The following is a 25,009-nucleotide window of genomic DNA, read 5'->3' on the forward strand; positions in this document are numbered from 1 at the left end:
CCTCCACATTATCAGCTCCAATTGTTAAAAATGGGGAAAGCCCTGCAACAATCATGAATCACAGCTCTGCAAACTATAAGGTTTAAAATAACAAAAAAGTTTCAGTGTCTTTAATTGACTGAAGTGTGGAGCGTACGTGTTTGTTGTATGGCCATGAGAGCCAGCAACTTCCTAGCTGAAAGTCAAAATCAGATTCAAGCAACGTTAAAAAGTTAGCACTTGATCGCACCCCTTTTTCAATAGTGAGGCCACAAGCAGTATCTCCTTCTCCAAAGCATTTCACCCCTGCACACGGTTCATTCCCTCAGTGGCCCATAAAAGACGCCTACAAAGCACAAGGCTAAAGTAACGCGCAGACTTGCTGCTCGGTGCTTTCTCAAGCAAGGAAATGTTTCAGTGCAATTCCTACACTGAAAAAAAAATATGGTTTTATAAAATTATCTCCTAAGAAGACCTTTCTCCTCTCCTTTCTGTACTGAGTCTTTTGTTTGAAAGCCGTAATGGGAAATCAGCCAGGCTTAAATCACAGCCAATATCTGATATGTGTAAATGAGGAATGCCACAAAATATTCAGCTGAACAGCTTTGGGTTGCTAGGACACCGGAGGTCGGGCAGCACTGAAAGGGCAGATTATTCCCACCCCGGCGCAGGCACAGGGCTCCATTCACGGCAGGGCTGCTGCCTCCGGGCTGCTGCCTGCAAGGGTGCCGCCACCCGGCCCTCCCGGAGCAGCCCTGCCGCCTGGCTCCCCCGGGACCCCGCACCGACCCCCGCCAGAGCGGCCGGCACGTGGGCCCCTCTGCACCAAAACTGCCCCATGGGGCTGCGCACCGTCCTTGCTGGTTTTCATCATTTCCGAGGGCTCGCTTCAACCTGGGGGAGCCCGGGACACCAGGGGGCTGTCCGAGAGCTATGCTGCTGCAGGCTTGCAGGGGGTGGTCTGGGGATATGCTTTAAAAGTACGATTGAGGAAACCCGTAACACTGCAGTTAAGATACTTTTTAAGTCTAGAGAGGGGAAATTCAAGACTACAGAAGGTGACGGGGTTCCCCGTGATCAGCATGGACGTCTACCTGACTGACAGCAAGAGTTGCGTGATGGCCCAGATAAATGACCCAGCTCAATCCCATGTAATCAGTATGTTAATTACTCCTACATCTTATATCTCAGCACGTCTCAGATAGCGTCAGTCTAACTTTGGCATTTTTCTTAGAATTTGGTCCTTTGAGCTGCTGCTCTTGTACCCCTACACATTTTTACATTATAAATTCAGGACCTGCCTTGCAGATCTGCAACCTAGACAAGGGGGTATCAAGACTAGTGAAACGTGTGTGTGCGTGTGTGTTTGTGGGGAAGAGACAGAAAATGAAGGCAGTTGTTTGTTCTTGTGCACATTCATTTCACGGAAAAAGGCAACAAATATGTTCTCCTTGGACTGCTTTGTTATAACGCAACAGTCCCGTCCCATCCTGTCCCATCCCCCCATTAAGAGTTGGAAAGTCTCCTACTCGAGTTCTTTGATGTTTCCGAGAACCACATCTAAATCAAATTAGGTATTTCTGGTAATTCTGAAATTTCCATCCTAAATCAAACAAAAAGCCCCTTTGCTGATTCTTCATATATTACATAAACACAAGATGGAGGAGCTCTGCAGGTCGCAGCTATCTGTGCTGCCACAGAGGCCACGCTGAAGGCACAGGTGAGTCAACATCATCCTGGCTAGAATAGCAGGTAGCTCCTGTGCTTCCTGCAAGCATCGCTAATAATTGCATTTGGTAGAGCAAAAAACCATTGCGATCTCATTGCTATAGATTATATATTGGCAATCATTAATACTTGCAATGGAAGTCACCATATATTTTTCTCTCACAAAAAAATTGCACAAATTACTTGTTTGTTCCAATTCCTATACATCTGTGAAATAAGAGTTAACTATAGAGTAAATTAACTTTGCTTTATTAGCATGGTGCAGAGTTACTCAAAATGGATGGCAAGAAACCTCCCTTAACACCAATACGGTTATGAAACTAACTATTAACTGATCTAACTACACACACACATATACACAGGGAGAGAGAGAGAAAAAATGAATTATAATAGATGGTAAAATTACATCAGGACCTAACTAATTTAACATTCAACCACTTTCTGAGTGACTTAATTGCGATGCCACTGTTCATCTCCACAAAGCCTGCGGAATTTACAGGCAGGATCGTTGGTCAATGGCCCTTTGTTTCTCTAAGGCAAGTTCCATCTTTTCTTAGTTATATGAAGCACACACTTAGTTGACTCTATTTTTATGATGATCCTGTGGAGAAAAGTTCTGCCCTTACTTAAGGTTTTACAATCTGCTGCATCACGTTTAAATAAGAATATGGCTCTTCCTGCCCCAGAAGTGGATTTTTTCTGTCCCTCTTCCAGATTTTCTGAACATGGTGAAAACACACCGTTGAGACTCCACGATCAGTTAGATGCATTTTTCCTGCTGACATACCAGCACTAGGTTCTCCTGGGACTGGCCAGCAGCGTGGACGCGACGCCACTGGAGCAACGGATGTAAGAAGTCTTCCCTCCTCCTCTGCACAAACGAGTCGCAACTTCAGGCTGGATGCACAACTGCAAGGGAGCGGCACATGTGCCTCACTCCTCTGCAAAGCTGTGTGACAAGAGGGATCGCGGCTCCAGGTACTCTGTTATGTGCTGCCCAGCACACCCACAGCAGCCTAAAACCAGTAATAACTTAAGCAAAGCATTTAGATGTGTGCTTAGAGCTCATTGAGGCCAATGAGATGTACATGCCCTTTAAGAATCTGGCTGATTGGAGACATGCTAGGTTGTGCACGCCAGCGGTCACAGGGGAATGGGAATTTTGGATGGCTGATCAGCCATTTCTCCCCTGAGAAATTCCTAGGCTGGCTTAAATATAAACCAAAACATAACCCTTAATGTTTGAGTCAGAAAGAGACACTGAAGATAGAATCCGCTTTCTTAAACGCAACTTTGTTCGCTATGTGAATTGTTTGCTTATATTAAAAACTTCTGTGAAGCTAATTTAAGTGCTAAACCACTTTTAACAAAAATCATCATTTCTTCCTTTGAAAGACTACTTAATTAATGAGGTTGGATACTGTTTCTTTTTGGCTAAATATGCACAAATGGTGTGGCTGGCAAGCTGCAGACGGACATACTCGTCCTTTTCATGCTGAATCTAGGGCAGCCATTCATTCGAGAAAGCCAGTACCGCAGAGGCATTTATCTGGCTTTCTGAAAGTGGATCTCTTCTCTCAACGCATCTACTTTATCTGTGATTGACTATCAAAAGTTTTGAGACCCTCAAAAGCCCCTACTTACCACATACTTAATGTTTAAGATTTCTAGATCTACAGAGAGTAAGTTTCAAAAATGCCACGATAGATCTCATCATGTAAAAATGGTGGAAATATAACATAGCACCACGAGTTTGGTTAAAAAACTTGCCTCTTCTACACTGAACATTGCACAATGCTCTCGGGTGTGTGTGTGACTATCCAAGGTGGCAGCCAAAACGAAAAACTCCCCAGTGTCCCGAATGATTGACATGGTGCAATGGGCTTCTTGGCTCACCAGCAACTTCACAGACCTGAACAGTGTACGCTTACCCCGTGCTTGGGACCGAACAACAAAACCAACAGAGAGCCTGAGGAGCTGTGGTGCTACCGCCTCCCCAGCAAAGCTCCCGTGAGCGGCTCCAGCTGCCCAGCTCCCTATTGCCTGAACGGGGAACGCACACCAGGAACGAGGAGGAGACAAACCAACAACAGCAACCCCAAACCTCATCATGCATCAGCCAAAAACTTCCTGTAGTTTAGGCTGACTGCCATCACACAACTACGACTCAGCTGATATCCTGAAACACAGTCTTTACAATTACTACATTCCACTTCATACAGCTGAAACCACAGCCTCACTTCTGTAAGACTAATGACAGTGTTAGCAATGGACCTGCCTTGCTTCTTAGGCTTATAAACTGCCTAAAACCACCAGAAACAGTAAATTCTGAGCGTAGATTAGACAACAAAGATAAGATGCTTTGATGCGCTTTCAGCAAGCATTTCATGGTTAAAGTTTCACCTTACAAGGTGACTGCAGATATTCTGAAGTGTACTTAGTCCTTACAAGTTCATCACAATGAGGTTTTGCCACATGAAGTCTTTGCTTCTTTGCCACATCCTGTGACTAAATTAAAAAAAGCCACATATATATATACACACATAAACAGATAGATAGAGTTAAAGAGAAAAAAGTTTAGCAGCTGACCCAAGTCCACTCTTAAATAGCATTACCTTCTGCTCTTGACGTGGATTTTGTATTCTGAGGGTAGCTCTGACAAAGATTTGTGCATAGTTGGGACAGTACTATAACTTTCAGATAATTCCTATCAGTAATCTAGCCGCATTGGAAAAAAAAACATTGTTGTTATGCTTCCATTCATGTTACAAGTTGTCAATACATTTTTTTGAATAAGCCGACAAAATGAGACACAAAACATCTTACCTTTTTTGAAACTAAGCAGTTTTAGCAAAAGAAATACTGAATACATATCACTGATGTTCCATAAAACAAAAGTACCTACATTTTGACCTACCACCACTGTTACCACTTGGGGTTTAAAAGGACACATCTTAACATCAGTGAGAGAAGAACAAATACAAGTTATGAGAACCCCCTTTCCCAGTCCCATAGGCACTTTATCAGATTGTATCTCCTCCATCTAGATTTGCAAGGCAAATCTAGGGTTGTTCTTCTTGAGACCAGAATAAAACTCCCATAGACTTCAATGATGCAGGATCAAACCCATTCCCATCACAACAGGTTCTCTCAAGCAATTTTATCCTAATTTTCTACCCCATGGCTGAATTCTAATGTTTGCAGAGGCAAGCTCTTTAAGTGGGAAAGCAAGGAGCAAAATGCAGATCCCAGAAGCAAAGGCAGTCAGTGGTGAACAGAGCTATTTTGCCTGCTGGATTGGGTTGGGGGGTTTATTTCACCAGGGGTGGAAGGGGGAAGTTGACACAGCAAACAAAATCAAAATATACTGCTGTTATAATATCCTTTACATTACTACTACAAGTAATTTTTTTTTTCAGGCATATTCCATTTCCTGTATTTCTATGGCGAAAGAATTACTGTCTCAAATGTGCCCCGTCAAGTTTCTCCAGTAAAACTACAAAATGAATTTAGACTTCTGGGTACTGCAGATATCTTGCTGGATTCCCCCCACCACACTTGTCCCCAGTGTCGCTTTCTTACGGTGTAATCAAAGCAAAACTACAGCCATGCTGCCTTCTGCCTTAATAAATTACAGGAATACTACAGTCCTAAACTTTACATAGCTGGCTTTCCTGAATTTATGCCACGGATTGCTGAACAACAGAAACGATCTTTCTCCGGAAAGCAGCCCATCACTACAACACAGGTCTTCCCCCCTCTGCGCACACAGTTCTACTTCTGCTGACTTTTTCCTGCTCTGTGAACAATCACTCCTTTAACTTTCAAACAGAGTGTGATTTATTAAAGCAGACTGCTTGGCAGCAAAGCTCTCCTGGCATTCGAAAATATGATTAGACCAGTAAATTTAGTCATTTTTTCATAAACCTGATTCTGCGTGCCTTTACCCTCTTTAAAAGAAAATACAAGCCCAGAAACATTTCCAGTGCAGCTTGCTCAGCCAAACTCCAGGCACTTTCTTTCCTCTTTCTACAAGTCCACTGCAGCTCCAAGTATGCAAGATTAAAATTATTAAAAAACCTGCATGAATTAAACCCCTTACCTTTTAAGGCTTTTTCACCCTTCAGCGTTCGCCCATTGTGAAAAACTGAATCTTTAGCAGTTGCAGCTATGCACACACACACAGAGACACACAGAACAGGGCTTTCTTCAGCTCACTGGTATTTCAAGTCTTTCATGTGATATCTTTGGCTGTACTTGCTTAATTCATTCCTGCTGCTACTCAAAGGAAGTCAAGCCTAGCGAGGGCTGGCTCTACAGCAATCACTGTAGATATTCCTGACTAACAGGACACAAGGGCTAATCTCACCTTATAGGCATCAAGAATGTAAATATATTTCACAGCCAACAAATTCCTAAACCTTAAGAGATAAAATGCACAAAATGCCCTAAGACACAGTTTAGCAAGGGAGTTATGAACATTAAAGTTTTCACTAGTGAACAATACTCTGTACCCCAGCTACGCTTCTGGAGCTCTAAGGATGGCTATTTATCATGGACTGTGCATATTCCCTTGGAATAGTTACCATGAGAACACAGCAAACAGGATTTGAATGTAAACTGCCATCTAAAGATGTGGGGGGATTTTTTGTTGTTGTAGTGAAAAAAGAAAACTTCCAAAGCTTGATGAAGTACACACTTTTTCCGTGCATACATTTGCATGACAATGCTTGCAATTCAAATACTTGGTAGAGTGCACAAGAAGGAAGAAAAGCCAAGTTCTTTGCTTGGTATTTATAAAAAGCAAATACTTCAGACTTGGGATCAGTAGTTGCAGTTCCGCAAAAGCCCATCCATATCACACAATCACATATGAAGGAATTCATAAAACACAAAAAATCCATCAGGTGGCACAAAATGCAGAATTGTTGCAGTGCCTGAGGTCAGCCAGAGGCAGTAAGACCCTCTGCTGCTGACAGATCAATTGCTGCAGTAGCCAAAATTCTTCTCACTTCTAAATATTACACTGAGCTACACAGCAAGTGTTGCGCTTTAAAAATACCCCACCCCTAGGCATTTTATTTTTCCCCAGAATTGTTCTGGTACTTTGCTGTTCGGGCCACCTCCTCCCGAGTCCCTCCTGAAGCAATATTTGCTCCCCATGTGTCCCCCCACCCCGCTCACAAGAGCACGCCGCCACAGTTACCATCTGAGATCCAAAACCGACTCTCACCAGACTCCTACCAAATGGTCTTCCCAGGAAACTTGGCAACTGTGCACGTACGTGCTGCAAAACATGCAAAAATCTGTTTGCCCGCACTGCCTGGAGTTTGATGCAATCTTTACAGCACAGCGTCTGCTCCCTCCCCGGCAGCACCCCATCTCAGCTCTCTATCCCCAGCCTTCAACACCTCAATTTTAAACTCCTTACACCACGGTCACTGAAAGACAAACTCTAATACACTTAGCAAAGGGATGCCTAGTCAGCCCTGCTTAGTAAACACAAACCTTGATGAAGACGGACATGCCTGTCTGGGTGATTGCCTGGAGAAAGGAATGACCTACTTCAGCCCAGCAAGCAGCAACGCTCTGAGATGGGGACAAAGGGACAACCCAGTGGCTCCCGGGCAGCATAGCCGACACGCTGCACCGCAGAAGTGATGGGAGCGATCTTTCGGAGGCGACACAGAAGACGGGCACTGCCTGTGCGCATGAAATTCCTTGCAGGAATCGTCTTGTTCTTTCAGCCAGGGATTCAGATCGACACGTAACATTACTGCCGGCACTTTGCGAGCAGGAGCGATTGCTTTCCTCACACCCACTCTCCTTATCACTTTTACCTAAGGAGTCTTCTAGCGCCTGACCTAATTACTCAAGTGATGTGCCAGAAAATGATGCAGCTGGGACGTACTCCACAAGTCTTGATTTGAAGCTATGTAATTCTGCAAAACCCAAGGCGACAAGATCCAGGTAGCTGAATTAAGCGGCGTCGGCTGGGCATGATGCCACACCTTACGACTGCGCCTTCCTGATTACAAACAATAAAGCCTTACGAGCTAGTTAAAGGGCTAAGGATAAATAGTTTGCATTTGGCCCCGTGCACTTGTTGGCCTGCGAGATCAGGCTAACACGCTATGTTTTTGGGAAATGGTTGCTCTCCTCGCAAAGGATAAGCCTGAACAGCAGCTCCCCGAGCCTGACCTAGGTTGCCCCAGCAAGCCCGATCTCTGCTCAGAGCCTGTGGCTCTGCTTCCTCTAGAAGCAATGACAGCAGTAATTGGCAGCCAGAAAGCCTTCTTAAAACAAGTATTTATTGAGAACAACTGAGATTAAAGAGAGATTTTTAAAACAGGCACTAAGGTTCTCTAATACATGAGCTGCTTATACAGCTGTAAATTGATACTACCAGACCTTAACTTTCTACAGATAGTACCGCACATGGCCAGTAGCTGTACCTGGGCCATATAATCTACTCCTTTTACTGTCGAAGTATGACAGAGTAGCTATTAACATGATGATCAGGCTTTCTATTCCTTTTTTCTTATGGATAGCTAGTGAAATTTACACTGTGATCTGCTAGAACATTGCAGTTTGCTACAGAAGGGCTACCCCAGGGCTCTGCAACTAAATGAGGAAACCATAAGGGCGCCTCCGTTTAGGGCCTAACACTTTTTAGCTTTTAACTGCTGGGCTCAGCATCTTTAAACACCCACAGAGGCATCTACTCCCCAGTAAGGAGACCCAGAGTCTGCTGAGTGACTGAGGTTGGCGTATAAAGCAAAGTATAAAGTGAAAGTTGTGGATACAACTGCAATAGGATGTGCATAGAAGTTTGAAGCTGGACCACTTTATTAAGGATAATTTTTTAAAATAAAGACTTTTAAAAGTGAAGTTTTATCCAGATGCTCAGCAATCCTGTGCTGACGGTATGGTATAGTGGAGTATCCTTGAAGCTCTGAGTCTCCCTCCCGGCATCTTTCAAGGTTTTATGTCAGTGCTGTTCTCAATGCAGCGGCATTAGACTTGCACTGTCCTTATCCGTATTTCTGCAAAAAGTCTCTCTACAAGGCAAAGTCAGTAATTCATACAGTCAAGGCTCAGTATGACAATATTGCAATTCCAGCTTGACAGCCAGTTCACATACTGCATTCACTGAACCTGCTCCACACCCTGCACACAATCATCCTCGCAGATGGGGCCAAGCTGTTCTCTCATTGTTCCTTTGTACCGCGTTCCTGAGCTGTACTTCTAACTGGTGTTTAGGTTGGTATCACGCTATACTTACCTTTGTAATGATTCAGAGCTATTTTAAGAGCACAAGTTTAATTCAGACGCCACGCAAAATAGGTTTGCATCTTATTTTGTATTAGGGGACATACTGCTTGCTATTCCACGGTGTCTCATGGCTATTAATGACCTATGCCTCAAAGTACATCGCAGGTGCCAATAGCCATACCTTGATCCCTTTAAATGGCTCTGTCCCCAGAAGCCATGTTAGCAATCTTATTGCCTTGATAGTAATTTTCCCAGAATGAATATGCAGCATGATAGGACTCCTAAGCAGCAGTAAGCCTCACAGAATTTATTACAGACCTTCTTCTACCAGTCTTCCTTTGAATTGCAAAGTTATTACTAGTTTCACTTCTTCTGTTGCTCCCTGTAACCCCTACCCTGCAGTAAGTTTACAATACAGATTTATTTTTGTCTCATTTCTTTACCTTACCTAATTAAATTTTAAGATTAAAAAAATTAATAAGAAACAGAATTGCCCCTTCAGAGTTCAGAAGCATCAGAGAAGGCGGCTTTTACCTTGCCAGTGGCAAGATCATCACTGCAACAGAGGAATAAGACAGACAATAAATGAGCAGAGAGGGGGGTGAGTAGAGACCATGTAATCCTGTTCAGGTGGCACACAGGTTTCCTTACCAAAAAAAAAAAAAAAGTTAAGTTCTTGTCTACATCAAGTATTTCATGCCAATTCTAATGAAGCCAGCATTTTGCCCATCAGGATTAGACCGGACTTAGATCTGTAACCAAAGATCTGTGCCTGAAAGAACAGCAGCATCTGAACCCATTGAAATCTCAAGCACAGGGAATTACAGAAGCAAGCTGTAATAATCAAGATTTTAAGAGACTGGCACAGATGAGGCCATGCAGATGCTGGAGGTGGGACCACTCGCAATGATTACGCCAATGTATTTTCTGAAGAAAAATCCTAAATGGAGAAGGGAACTTGAGAAGGCACTGGAGCCAACCTGCCTGAGGCTGGCTCCTTCTGACCAACAGCAAAATTTCTGCCTCTGAAACAGCTTGCATAGGAAGTTCAGAACTTAAATTTACCCTAAAGTGTCTCCTGAGCAGCACCAAAGCTTAGTAATTTTATTAATAGCAGCAAGCTGGCAGAAACACTCAGCTGATGGCTGTAGCAATGCTTGTAGCTTCTTTTAAAAAGACAGTCTTTTTTGTTTTGTTGTTTTGTTTTGTTTTGTTTTCGGGGGGGTGGTAGGGGGGGGTGGTGTTGGTGGTGTTGGTTGGTTTTTTATTTAATTTAAGGTGCACAAAAAAGGATAGATGGAGACCAGAAAAGGCAAGGTTGCAGGGAGGAATCATTATCGAATAGAACAGGAGGCAGGAAAAGCAACGTGAGACCAAGAAACAGAGTAAGATGTGTCAAAGTTCAAAGGATGAAATGATACATAGTTCTGCAAGCTGCACTGAAGATAAGGGGAGTTGAGGAGAAAGACCCTACATTAGCAGAAAATACTCATTAAGCATACCAAGTGGAAAAGTTTCCACGTTATGGCTAGTTCAGAACAGACTGGAAACTGTGAAAACAGATACACTGATTGTGCAGGGGGCTCCCAACGATTAATGGGTCCTCTGTTCTTCTGTCTGAGGCCTGCTCGCTGAAATGTCTTGTGACAAAAGGTCATGTACTCTGTGTGCTCCCTTTAGGAAATTGCGCTAATGAGTGCAGATCCTGCTTTGATATGTAAATGTTCAGTGGTTTACTGCATATGCTGAGTTGTTTTTGCTTGCCACTGTAACATATTTAAAAATTAAACTTTTGATCAATTAAAAAAAATCAAGTAATTACTGTAAATTATCACCTCTTATCCAACATGAACACACTTTATTGTCTAGAAGAGCAGAGGAAGTAGTCTGCTGCACGTTTTGCTTTTCAAAGGCCTGAATTTGTCTTCCACCTGCTCAACCTCATTCACCTACAGAATCCAAAGATAATTCCAGAGTAAAACAGCTCTCCAGCACCACCACCTCCTCCCTTCCAGAGTTATAGAGGATGCTTGCCGAAGGTGTGTCACCTATTCCTACCCAACCCAGAGAGCAAAGAGTGGCTTGAGAGACTTTGCTCCTTCTGCTCTCTCCTTGCCAAGTCTCTCTGGTCCAGGTCTCCTTTAACACTGCATATTTCAAAAAAAGCAATGAAAACATCTGTTTCTTTCACATTCATTTGTTATTTGGCAAGCACTGTTTAAGTACTTTTTGAAGAGTGATGTTCCATATCACCATCACTGCAGAGTAAAAACTACGGACGGAAAACACAGAGGAAAATGCTCAGTGAAGATTTTTACTCTCTTTCAACCCCAGTTTCTCCGTTTCAGCGGCTCATCTGAATGTTTCAAGCAGTTATGTTTCTAACCAACAGTGAGTCACGTATGCGGTAATCCCTGGTAGTCCATGCACAGCTAACGTGTCTGAGCCGTCCTGGTTCAGAGTTATGCAAACTGACCCACCTTATTTCCCTTTTCTCTACTCTTGTTCATCAAATAGGATTTCTTATTTGGTAAAGCCATTGAATCAAGTTAAATTTGCAATCAAATTAAAGCAAATGGAAAACAAGGACAAACATTTTTGTGTAAGATTTCAGTGACATTGTATACGTACTTTGAAAGGGATTGTCTACAGCAATTTCCCAGTCTGTTCCTGCATACACTCCTGCAATTAGACGTGGTTTCCTGAGACTAAGGCTGTCTCAAGCTCCTTCTGCTTGCAGAGCTGCTAATTCTGTGAGAACTTTGTTTTAATGATAGTAAAATATATATGCAGATGCAGTAACATATGCCAAATTTGTCAGGGATGGAGCATTCTAGTGGGAAAAGACTGGTAGAGCAACAAGAAACATGGGACTGGGAACTCAGTGGTTTCCTCGCTATGGAAATGAAACAAGCGCCCGATTCTTGCATCAAACATCGCAAATCCTTGTGACTTTGGTACTGTGGAGATGAGCCTTACTCGGATGCAAAATGACAAATAAGGAAAACGTGTGAGTTATTGAAATTCTTCTTACACTCCAGTGGCAACATGTGGGCTTTATAAGGGTCATGGGGCTTCCAGGCAGAAACAGGAGCAGGTAAGAAAACATTCAAAACCGCCCTCCCTCAGTGATCAGGGGCTTTGCTACACACATACGCTCATTGACCCCAGCTGCCGGCCAAGGCGCTGTCATCCATGTGGGGTTTGGCTACCTGGTGGCTGCACACCTCAGAGCACCAAACACTTCAGGACGCAGAAAGCAGGTCTTACTCGCTTCCTGGCTGTTCCCTCTTGCCCAGGTTCCCACAATCCGCATGTTATTTAACACACTATGAGCAACAGTGCAAAAGCGGAGTTAAAAACAGTTAGCAACTGAAAACATGTAAAGTCAAGGGTGTACCACCCAGATAACACAAAAACCTGCAATGCAATCTGCCTTGTTTGATGTTTTAGCGTTCGGATTAACCAGACATCCCAGAGAAATGCAACATTTAAAACTGGATTTATAGCAAAGTCACCTATTTCTCAGTTGCAATGTGAAAACCATAAACCAGATTTGTTAGCACCCCTGCCTCTTGCATTTTTGAGCTAAGCAGACCATACTGAACAATGGTCTATAAAGCCAGAAACAGATGTGCAAAATCCCAGAACATCAGGACCAGGCTAACAATATTAACTTCAGCAATTACTATATCATTACCTCTTTATTTCTACAGTCCTCCAACATATATAAATAAGACTTGACATTGCCGTTCATTATCTGTGACTCCAAAGACAAATCGATACAGTAAGCCTTAGTTTCCAAGTCTGTTTTATCATAGAATCATAGAATCATTAAGGTTGGAAAAGACCTCTAAGATCATCGAGTCCAACCGTCAACCCAACACCACCATGCCCACTACACCATGTCCCTAAGGGCCTCATCTACACGTCTTTGAAATACTTCCGGGGATGGTGACTCCACCACTTCCCTGGGCAGCCTGTTCCAAGGCCTGACCACTCTTTCGGTAAAGAAATTTCTCCTAATGTCCAGCCTAAACCTCCCTTGGCGCAACTTGAGGCCATTACCTCTCGTCCTATCGTGAGTTACTTGGCAGAAGAGACCAACACCCACCTCGCTACAACCTCCTTTCAGGTAGTTGTAGAGCGCGATGAGGTCTCCCCTCAGCCTCCTCTTCTCCAGGCTAAACAACCCCAGTTCCCTCAGCCGCTCCTCATAAGACTTGTGCTCCAGGCCCTTCACCAGCTTCGTTGCCCTTCTCTGGACACGCTCCAGCACCTCCATGTCCTTCTTGTAGTGAGGGGCCCAAAACTGAACACAGGATTCGAGGTGCGGCCTCACCAGTGCTGAGTACAGGGCCACGATCACCTCCCTGCTCCCACTGGCCACACTATTCCTAATACAGGCCAAGATGCCATTGGCCTTCTTGGCCACCTGGGCACACTGCCGGCTCATGTTCAGCCAGCTGTCAATCAGCACCGCCAGGTCCTTTTCCTCTGGGCAGCTTTCCAGCCACTCTTCCCCAAGCCTGTAGCGTTGCATGGGGTTGTGGTGACCCAAGTGGAGGACCCGGCCCTTGGCCTTGTTGAACCTCATACAGTTGGCCTCGGCCCATCGATCCAGCCTGTCCAGGTCCCTCTGCAGAGCCTTCCTACCCTCCAGCAGATCAACACTCCCGCCCAGCTTGGTGTCGTCTGCAAACTTACTGAGGGAGCACTCGATCCCCTCGTCCAGATCATCGATAAAGATATTGAACAGGACCGGCCCCGAAACTGAGCCCTGGGGAACACCGCTCGTGACTGGTAGCCAACTGGATTTAACTCCATTCACCACAGCTCTCTGGGCTCAGCTTAAAAACATAAGTCTGTAACAGAACAAAACAGCCAGCATGGAGACACCTAGTATTGTACATATACTGAAAGACTAAGAGTGTGATGACAGAGAGTTGGTCATTCACACCATTTATGCTATGTGCACGACCATTCATCTCCTGTCGTGATTTAAAACAAACTTTGTAGTTTTGACATTTTCCTCCTAAAAAGGCTCTCACAGAGTTGTCAAATGTGCAGCGCACCCTTCTACCTTCCTTTTATAACCATCCTTAGAGCCAGTCAATTATCAGAGTTGTGAGCAATGACTATTAAAAAGGTGCCCAAAGACACAGCCCACCTGCAAAAAAATCAAAAGCCTTTCCCAGTGCCTTCACCTCGCAGAGCCTTTTACAAAGTCAGGGAAGAACGCTACCCTCTGCTTCACACAGCGGTAAATAACCAAACAGGCAGCGAAAGATTAGGCCTGAGACATATAGAAAAGGCGGGCGCGATTTTAAATCTTACCTTCTGCACGTTGGGTTTGATGCACCGAACAAAGAAAGGATTTGAAGAACTCAGCGTCGCCATTAAAGAATGAAGCGATTCCTAAAACACAGGTAGAAAGAAGACAGCACTTCACAAGCTGACTTTTTGTACAAGCAAAATACCTCGGGCAAAAGCTCTTGCAGCTTAGCATTGCAGACAATATCTAACTGCAACACCTAGTGGTTCACACTAGAAATTACCATACTATGTAAGCTCTTGCTATACAGTGAACATACAGAATCAATGCATGCGTATGTGTTTCTTCCACTGGCCCTCTGATCAAAACTATCATACCTGTTTTACAGTGAAGAAGACATAAACAAGATATACAGAATGCTATGAAGAAAACTGTTCATAAGGAAACACCAAATTGAAAAGTTGCTGTTTCAGGGATCTTTTGAATGACTGCTTAAGACTTAGGATCCACATTCCCAAATTGCTACAAGTCACCAGGAAGGATAAGGGGTCTAAGGTAAAACTGAAGTAACCACGAAACTAGTTCTCCTCTTCTCATTTCAACCACCCCATACCCACTCATTTTCCATTTTCCCTGCCATCAGCAGCATTTTGTGCACAGGGTTTTCCTCTCTCCTGTGTGGTCTCAACCCTTCTTACTAAAAGGACACTCTGATAATAAATGTATATCAACAAGAGGGTAGAAAAAGTGATAACAATTTACGAAAAAAGAGTTACTTTAGAATACAGTAGCCATTGTTTTATCAAAACTAGATTTTAGAACACTCCCAAAATTAACAAAAATTGAGTAAAGGATAGGGTGGTAAAGAAAACACATGTTACTGAAAGACAATGCTAACAGCATTAAGCAGACAGTTTCACAGTTATTTCATGTGATAGCTAATTGCGTTTAACAATAAAAAGGTTCAGTTAAAAAAAATAGAAGAAAACATGGCGCTTTTCCTAGTTTTAGAACTCTGAATGACCCAATACACATTAGACTATCAGTTGTCTGAACCTCAGCCTGGAGATAAAAATCACAAAAATCCCTCAGTCCTTTTATGATTATTACTTTAATTACACATCCGCCCCTTTCCCTCCTGAGCCATCATTCCATATCTTATTCCAACTTGCCTCATTCTGTATCATTAAGTATGATAAACCATTTTAAACTGAAGTCTTGCATTTACTTTGCAGAGATACAAATGACTGCACAGGAGCAGAGCCCAGGCTCTGGAGAGCCCGGAAAGCTAGCAATGATAATGTTTCACCCCTCAAAGGTGGCACTGGGTGCCAGGCAGCAGAGAGAACACAGAGCAGGCTGCTGAGGAGACGGAAGATTTCCTTTTTAAAGGAGCAATGCTGTGTGTCCTACCATATGTTTTGGAGCGAAACTGCCAATGGCAGTCTGTTAGAACAAATTCTTGCTTTAATCTGCAAACCAAGGGCTTTCTTGATGATTAAACATGAAGTGATAAAGGCAACAGGCAGAGCTGTGGCTGTGCACAGGACAGAGCAAAGGGAGCAAATGGTGAAGTCACTGGGAACATAAATGATAGTTCTTGGATCGTTTGCCTTTGCCAGCCTACAGACCAGGAGTCAGGGGAAGCAAACATTAAGCAGCCAGAAGATACAAAGACAAATATTTTCGTGTAAAGACAAATATTTACAGCTTCAAAAAGTAAAGGCTTCATCTGTATTAAACCTGTGTGAACATTACAACATCTACAGACAACTAAGCCAGTTCTCAGACTTTTAGCAACACAGGCTACTACTTACACAGATTGGAAAAGTTGGTCAGTCTAAACAAAAATTATTTAATCTGTTTTCACATCCATCTGTGGTACAGACAGCCAGATTCTGCACGGTGCTGCATGCCTCTAAGTCACTGTTAGGCGACGAGCTAATCTGAAGTTTGCCCTGCTTAAAGCAATAGGCTGAAGCAGATGGTAAACAACCTCCACTATTCTCTGCGCACCCCCAGGCTGGCATTAGGCAGGCTGTCAAACGAAGACTTAACCAACCTATCATGAGAATAAAAATGTGAAGGCGAAGTTCTTATCTTCAGTTGAAATGAGATGGACTAATCCCTAGGAAGCTTTAAAACATGGAAAAAACACCCAACCTAATTCTTTGGTAACAGGATGATGTGAAGGTCAACCTCTTGTAAAGCGGCTCAGCTGGTTAATGGTCAGTTACTGCAGCTTTAGGTAAGAGGCAATAATATTTTGATTACATGTTTTATCATGCTTTATGCTAGCCAGATGCCCTGATGGAGAAGAGAAGGAACTCTATGTTGTGTTCCACCTCGCAAAACAGGTGCAAAAATATGGTCAATTCTAATATGGTAATGTATCTTAAGAGTCTTAATCCTTAATCTTAAAGGTCTACTTTGCACAGTACAAAGACTAAGTGGAAACAGTACCTTCGCTAGCCCGGACAGCTAGCAAGTAATACCACCTCATGACAAGAAGTGGGTCGTGTCCGAGATGAGCGATGGCAGCACAAAGCAAGCTGTCCAGGGAATATAACGTTAGTGTTTCTTAATAAAAGACACTGTATGTGCCCCAGCATTTATTCCTTGCTGTTCTGTCCAACAGTTAGCAATAGTCTATTAGGATAAAATCTGCCCTCAAGGGGTTTGAGTCTGCTCCCTTTTTTAAAAAAAATGAATTAACAGTGCAAATGTATATTAAGTCAAACAAAATGCAAGACAACTAATCCAGACTTGTACTCATGCAATTTAGAGAAGGTTTTATGCCAATCTTTCTCTTTTAAATAATTTGCAGATAGCCTTTATGCTAGATTTCAATTCGGTACCATTTTTGATGGCAGGGCTATAAAGCCTCATTAATAAAAATGCTTTCCAAACTTTAAGTTAAAAAGCAAGACAACACCTTAATGAGGTATTTATTCAGTATTTATTTTTCTTAGCATACAGCACTGCTGTAAGGCTTTGTGCCATTTCGTGGTTGATTTTAGATCAGAAAGGAAAACCAAGACCAGAGAGACCAGCTTCACAGATGAGCTTTAAAATAAGAACAAGTAAACAAATGGAAAGCAAAAGGAGTTTTGTGTGTATGGTGTGAAGGTTAGTTTCTGCTTGAAGCTAGTTAGTATGGCCAATCAATTGATCAGTTACTGCAGTTTCACAGAAGAGACAGCAATGTCTTGATGCTGAAGTTTTGCCTGTTTTAATCTGCAACTGTTCCTTACTGAACACAGGGTTTATCTATCACTGATTAGTTACAGAGCAGAGACGACACATTAACTAACCTTGAACTGGAGACTGACGGTGGGTTTTCGGTGCTTGCTTCCACATTTAAGAGTGTCTTGATTATTGCGACTTGAAACATGTTCAAATAGATCATAGATGAAATCAAGACTGAAATGGGAAGGAAAAAGCAAATCTCTAAAACATATCTTAACAGACTACAAGGTTTACCACTACAGAATGCAAAGATAGCACCGTCCCTTAGAAAGCAGCTCCTCCATCCAAAAAATGCTTATTGATTTTCTCCATAATCTTTAATAAGCAATAGATTTTGCCTTTGCAGAATTTATGCAGCGGAGGAAAAAAAACCCAAACCAAACCAAAGCAAAACAAAACAAGGAGGTTCTTTCTTCTCCACTCCGAACACATCATTAGGGAAATGAAGTGTGAAGTGCTAGAGTCCTTACTGCATTTTACTCCACTCAACCAAAACTCCAGCTGACTGTAATGGGAACTTACTTGAATAAAGACTAAAAACCAAGACTTCCAGTTTGTTTGGGGCCATAAGACAAAATAACCACCCACATGAGCTTCACTTTCAGATACAAGCTGTGCATGCTATTTTCTACACTATCAGTCTGGTATCCTCCTCTTACCACTTCTGCAGAAATGCAGACCTTTTAACTTAAATGAAGCCGCTCCAGACAGATGTTGGTGCAAGAACAACACCAGGCCCAGCAGCTTTAACTCATTTATTACTTTTACCTCCATACTTCAATTGACAGATGTTATGTCAGATACGTCATGAAACCAGAACAAACAACACAGAGCAGGAAACGCTTATTAGCAGTTTCCCCTGCACAGAAGGGCTTAAGGGATTTACAAACAAGCAACTCCCACAGCAAGGCAGGATTACTGGATGGGACGGGTGAGGGCAGCAGCCAAGACAGCAACACCCGGGCTCAGGTCCCTCCTTTTCTGTCACCCCTCTGCGTGTCCTGGAGTCTCAACCATACGCCTACAGAAAGGGACGTGGTACCCCTCCGGCTCACAGCGTATCACTGTAAGGATCCTGAGACCTCACACAGCAGAATGACAGGAGGCATGCAGGTACCAAAGACATCCAAGCTCAGACTTCCAGTAACATAAATCTTTACAGAAATTCTCCCTTTTGAGCAACTACTATATGGCAGTTTGCACTGGTTTTAAGCTACCTTTAAATGCACTTTCTTATTGCACAGCTAGTTTCTCTATCTATCTGTCAGAGGTCCCTGACACTACGCTTTCACCCAAATTAGGGAATGCCAGAAACACAAGCAAATCAGGCTCCATATGAAGCAAAAAACCTACGCATGCACATCGCTTATGAGGCACTCTGAAACAGCTAAAAAACATCACCAGCTTTCAGCATCCTTACTCACCACTGAGTAGCAACCCCCTGGACTGAACAGGGACAAGGTACTGTAAAATGTGGGAGAACCCTTGAGTAAGAACCAATTACAGTCAGATCTGCTTACAGGCATCTCTGATACTTCTTCTATGCTCCTTTCAACTCTGTCAAGGTCTGACGCTATGCAACACCTAATGTATTCAAATCCTGGCAGAATTAGGTGATATGACACCCCTTAACATCACGTCCTAAACAAAAATTGCAGAAACGTACCTGCTTTCACGTAGCAAGTTCAGGAGATCGTCTCTGAAAGTATCTCTGTTCTTCTCCAAGATCCCCCTGACATCATACTGGACCTAGCAGGAAACAGAGCTGATTCAAACAACAAGCCAAGTAGTCAGGCACCTCTCACAACAGTGGTACTGTAAAAAGCACTGAGGGAAGAGTGCTTTAGTTAATTTTGAGCAGCCTCAGGGTAAAGTTAAGCTAATAAAAACTCTGGAATAATTTCAGCAAATAAAGAAAAGAAAATTACCTCCCCAGCGTAGTGCTTCACTCCAAAGTTGTGAACAGCAACTCTTGGTTTTACATAAAAAGGATTGTTCTAATTGGAGGGGAAAGAAAAGAGAAAAATATTTGGGGGCTGGGGGTGTCAGGGAGTGGAATGATACAAAGGATCACATTATCCTCTCAACCCAGATCTAAACGAACCATTGTCTTCCAGTGAACTCCACGGAAGATTAGTGCTCTGAAAGCAAACAACCAACTTGTAACGATAATAGGATTTATTAGTCTGGGCTGCTTCAAATGCAGTAGTAACAAATCTATAGTATCTAAAAAGGCATTACACTAAACCTGAACCCATCTGGCAGAACCAGAACGTCTATTAAAGGCACTTTGGAAAAGAAGGCTCTCTCTTAAACTGGCAGTTATGAAGATTGGTGGACAGATGCTTTTATCCCAGAAATTCTCGAAACTAATTCTAGGATCAGAAATAAACGTAACACTAATCTGGACAGAGGAAAAGGCAACCTTTTGGTAAATGACATCAAGGTGAATACTTCATCAAATCACGGGAAATTGAAGATCTAAGTAATCTGAGCTACTGCAGGTTGTCAGAGCTCTAAGAGCAGAATTTGGTTTATTCACCAATACAGAAATCTTTAACTGGACGGTAACAAGGATGTGTTCTTCCAGGTAACCGACTCAGTCTTGACAGCAAATGATATGGATTGCCATGGAAACAGGATCCCATCCAAAACAGCCTCTATAATTATGCACCCATATATTTGAACCATTAATTTCTATAGAAGCGAAGAGACCCTCCATAATTTGTACAGAATACATGAGCAAAACATCACATACAGCATGCTGGGTATTCAACTTCTCCAGCAAGGTGGAGTCAGTAGCTTGAGGAAAATGGCTCTCTTCATTGATGAGCGCCAGCAGACCCAGTTTCTAGAACAGCAAGAACAAGCAGAAGATGAATTAGCACACAGATGAACACAGACCTTGTCCCCGGTTTGGAAAAACCACTAAGTTCTTGGAGTTATTGTGTGCAGAGAGGCGCAAAACCACCCGTACATGACTAAAAACCCATTCGCATAGAGGACTGCAATCCTATTTTTCTGTTTCCTTTTGAAACATACAGCATATGACACATGGGCAAAATAAAGAAAAACAAGTTACTGGAAGAAGCAACAGTTCTCCTGATGAAGGGAGTTTTTAGGTGCATACAATGAGACTGCCCCAGAATATATCCCCAGCCTCCAAGATCTCCAATGATCAGAAGTCCCTTAAGTCTGAGGAGTTTGTGTAAACAGCCTTTAAAAAATTTTTCTTCCGTAAAATTATCTACTTAATTGTTGAACCAATGCAAACTTTTAGCAGAGTACCTAGGGGCACAGCAAAAGACACACAGTTTAACTACGCGCTGTGTGAAACACAACCTTTCCTTTGCTTTGCATATGCCTCTCTAATTTCCTTTCATGTTCCCTACTTCTCATACTAGAAGAGGTTGTAAACACAGCAAGCTACCCTGCAGTTAGTGAATGTGTCCAGCAAGCTTCAGGTTGATACAGCCTCTCAGAAAAACACGGTTCTCCAGGTGCACATTTTAATAAGCCACTTCCCATCGGCCCAGAGCAGCTCCTGACAAACCACACCGACCTGACTGCAGTCACGGATCCCCTGCCCGCTGCCATGAGTTTCTGTGGTCGTCTAAGCTCATACAGCTACACGCCCCGCTACGGAGACAAACTCACGCAGCCCGCTTGTACTGCTGGCAGAAGTGAACACGGATGAAACTATATACAACTTCGGCTTTGTCATCCAGCCAGAGTTATCGTTTCTAGGTGGTGACATTAGAACTCATCTGCCCGTCACCGCTACCGTTCCTACCAAAAACTCAGCAGAAACTTCATGCTCTTTTGCACCTTTCCTTAGTACAAATCAGAGAACAAACAAAATTATAGATGAAGCAAAAATTGGCAGGCAACAAATGAAGATTACTTGCATCTCAGGAAAAGCCATTACAGGAGCAAGACACTGTCATTTTTTGTGCCCCCTCTTTCTGTTCTTTTTAGTCATCTCCAAATATTGCTTTTGGATATAATCGTACACTGTTAAAAGTTACTACAAGCAAAGATGCGTATATTGAGCTTACGATAGAATGTAGAATATGTCCACGCATGAAAATGACTGGATTAAAAGATCACTATTTAAACATGCAAGAGCCACCATTCTCTTCACTTGTTCTTTGTGTTGGCAAGTGTTTTTAAAATATACTACCTCAGAACAAAAACTAGAAACAGGTACTGGTATCAAATTCTTTATTACCTTTTCAATAAGATCCAAGCACTCTCCATTGTCTGTCCAGTCAATATCCTCCCAAACTAGTCCTTCCCTAAGGAAAGTAAGGAGGGCCTTTTTATTGACAACTACAAAGAAAAGATTTTAAATATAGAAATAGGAGGAGCTGATGTATTTGTCTTGTAAAATACAGCAAAATCAGCTTGCTTTTAAAAAAAGCACAGCCCCACACTAGGAGATTTTCAAAGAAAGCAAAGGTAGCTGGGAACACAGATTTCAACTGAACACTGATATTTTAAAAATTCTTTCAAATTTCATTTTTATGTCTTACCTGCTGTATTCCAGTTGCTCCAAGGAAAAGATGTGCTTGTTGAAATACTCCTGAAGCTTTTCATTTGCATAGTTAATATTGAACTGCTCAAAACGGTTTACCTAAAGAGACAAGAAATTTTCAAAAATGCACACGCTCCAAGTATTTTACTTTGCAAACAAGGAACTGGTTTAAGTCGTAACATGCTTAGTAATCAAGTTCCAGTGAAGATGACAAAGATACGTAGAACGATGAAGCATAAATACTAGACAATCCATCTGAACAAACTTTTGAAACCTACCTCAAAGTTTTCAAATCCAAATATGTCCAAAATTCCAATGGACTTGAAGTCTTCCTTGCTTCTGATTCTGCTGTTGATTTTCTTAATAACCCAAGCAAAACACTGAGAATAAAGTGCCATAGCCATAGAATCTCTGCTGTCTATTGCCTGTATTAAAGAAGGAACACACAACCCATCAATCACCCCTGTAACTGAAAACTTACCAGACTTTGCTGGTCAGCGTTCCTTGCACAGCATAAAGCAAGGTATAATGCAAGCAGGTTTGTATTCCCATGTACCCTGACAGCAAGTGTATTAACAGTTACAGAGTCCCGATTTAAGCTTTAACAGTGTAAATTATAACAGCTGTACATCTAAGTGGCTTTAAAATTACATTTCAAAACAAAAGCATTCAAAAATCAGGAAATTATAAACTTAAGGTGCGGAGGAAGAAAAGAGAAGGGTAGGAAATAACACCTTAATTTACCCCTTTCTAGAGGTAAGCATAATGTTATGCATACCCTTTTCTAATCCCCTTCTTGTAAATAATAAATTATTTTTGCTGAAAATTTTCATGCCAACCTGACACAAATGTCCATAATGAAAAATACCAGCCTACATGATTAGAATTTGGAAAAAAATGGTAAGCAATCAGGCTTAATAAGAGCCAAGCTACAAGCCCTGTTCAGAATGACAGGATGGGATATACAGAAATTTCTGAAAGTCCACCCTTCCCAAAAAACTATGTAGTATAAACTTCTGTTCCTGCGAACACTGAAACCAGTGATTTCACTGGACTCAAAGTCCGAGCCATATATTTAACAGACCCTAAAAACATGTCAAAACTGAGATGCTTTTACCTGTTGTATACTAAGAGGTGTTAGGATTTCTTCTCCCCTGAGTATCATTGACCTCTGTGTCAACGCTTCAGTTAGCTGTGTGGAGTCCAACCCCAGTAGTTCAGCAGATCTACCCAGAGCTGGGAAAAGAAAGACACAAATACAAATATGTCCTTAAATGTATAAGGCTATAAAACTAATTATTATTATTATCACCATTTAAGATGCTTCTAAAATGATGGGCATTGGAGATAAAAACACAAGTAGAAACTCTAGGATATGTTTTTGCTGCTCATGAAAAGGCACAGTATCATAAATATGCACAACTGAAGGAATTTAGCAGTAGAAATTCATCACAAGTAAGTCACAAATATTTGTTTTCCTCTTAATATTACATGTCAAGGATTCAAACAATCTACTGCTTACACTAACATTTTTCCAGGTACAAACAATAATTCATTCTTTGTCCACATTAATGCCTTTCAGCTTCCCTCAGGATGATGAGGATAAACCAAACCAATGAAATTTTTTTCTTGCACGTATAATTTAATTTGCAATTTTGCTGTGATGTGGTATATAATGCAGTATGTAATGCTACTCTTTATTGCCATATTTGAACAAACATTTAAAATGCTCGCCAGCCCAATCTTTAGACATACCAGCACATACTTTCATATTTGTGAGTGAGGTATTGAAAGCTCCAACAAAAGATACCTTCAGTGGAGATCTGTTAAGGAACGTACTTGAGCAGTTATGTTTTATCAGCTTGAGAATATTTCAAAGAAGGAATTAGATTAAAATGGAATTTCACTACTATTAATGGAATAAATATGTGCCTAAAGTCTTCCCTAATTAAGACCTAGCATCCAGCAGCACACTAATTTGCCTTATCTGTCAAAAAAAACCCAAAAATAACATTTTAATCAACATTTACAGATGCTAAAAAGCAGTAAGACCCTTTCACTGTTTGTCCTTGCTATGGCCAGATATACTAGCAATGAATATAACTTTCACAACCTCAAGAAACATTTACATACTACAAGGAAGCACAGCCTTCTCACCTGTTTTAAAGGACACCTGTGCCCCTCCAGCGGTGATGAACTCAACATTTCCTAGATGCAAAATGCCAGCCAACAGCCTCAAAACTTCTCGCACCTCCTCCTTGCTGAACTGCATCACTTCCATTGCCGTCTGGAATGACAATAACACGCACACTGACTCAAAAATGGGGACAAGGACAAACCCACCAACTGTGTTGTCAGGCCTTAGAAATGCAAGTCAGGACCGACAGAAGGCTGGCAGAAGTTAATTCCTTTGGTTTCCTCCCAAATCGAATACACCATAATACATCACGGGTACAACCTGGAACATGCAAGCATCACTCTGGTTTTAAGAAATCTCCTTTAGATGCTGTAAGAATCCTGTAATTTGCTTTCAAATTCTTCTGTATAAACATTGAAATGCCCTACTGAGTTGTCCAACAGATGCAATTTCACTGATTTGCATGAGTAACTGATAACCTCTTCTGTGTTTTTACCAAATTTTGCCAATTAGCCTTGTAGGCAAAACAAGGCATGGGGAAGGAAACACTGCAACATGTAAGATTTGCTCATTTGTTGTTTCAGCTATGGAGAATTCAGAGGCGGCCTTCTGCAGCATATTCTGGGCAAGCTGTGAAGCCTAAACACACATTTTACCAGTGTAGTCTGACATCTTACAGCTAAACTGAGCAAGAAAAAGAGATCTATATAAAACGTGGATTTATGAATAAGCACTATGGCAATGATCAAGGCTCAACTATGTAACAAGGAGAATGGCAAATCTCTATCTCAAGAAACTTTAAAACAAGAAGAGGAAGATACACCTTTCT

General features: G+C 42.1%; 1 protein-coding gene across 1 annotated transcript in view; it reads right to left on the reverse strand.

Moving 5' to 3' along the window:
- MYO10 (myosin X) overlaps window positions 1-25,009 on the reverse strand; it is a 165,775-nt gene that overhangs the window by 43,138 nt on the left and 97,628 nt on the right. Inside the window, exons 10-19 of the mRNA XM_075140837.1 lie at window positions 24,201-24,330; window positions 23,161-23,279; window positions 22,322-22,468; window positions 22,042-22,142; window positions 21,738-21,804; window positions 20,265-20,357; window positions 19,435-19,503; window positions 19,173-19,255; window positions 17,572-17,680; window positions 14,320-14,400 (exon numbers count right to left, since the gene is read on the reverse strand). Coding sequence (XP_074996938.1) covers window positions 14,320-14,400; window positions 17,572-17,680; window positions 19,173-19,255; window positions 19,435-19,503; window positions 20,265-20,357; window positions 21,738-21,804; window positions 22,042-22,142; window positions 22,322-22,468; window positions 23,161-23,279; window positions 24,201-24,330 — 999 coding nt within the window. The remainder of the gene's footprint in view (window positions 1-14,319; window positions 14,401-17,571; window positions 17,681-19,172; window positions 19,256-19,434; window positions 19,504-20,264; window positions 20,358-21,737; window positions 21,805-22,041; window positions 22,143-22,321; window positions 22,469-23,160; window positions 23,280-24,200; window positions 24,331-25,009) is intronic.

The sequence above is a fragment of the Calonectris borealis genome, chromosome 2 (assembly GCF_964195595.1).
Source record: "Calonectris borealis chromosome 2, bCalBor7.hap1.2, whole genome shotgun sequence".
Lineage (NCBI taxonomy): Eukaryota > Metazoa > Chordata > Aves > Procellariiformes > Procellariidae > Calonectris > Calonectris borealis.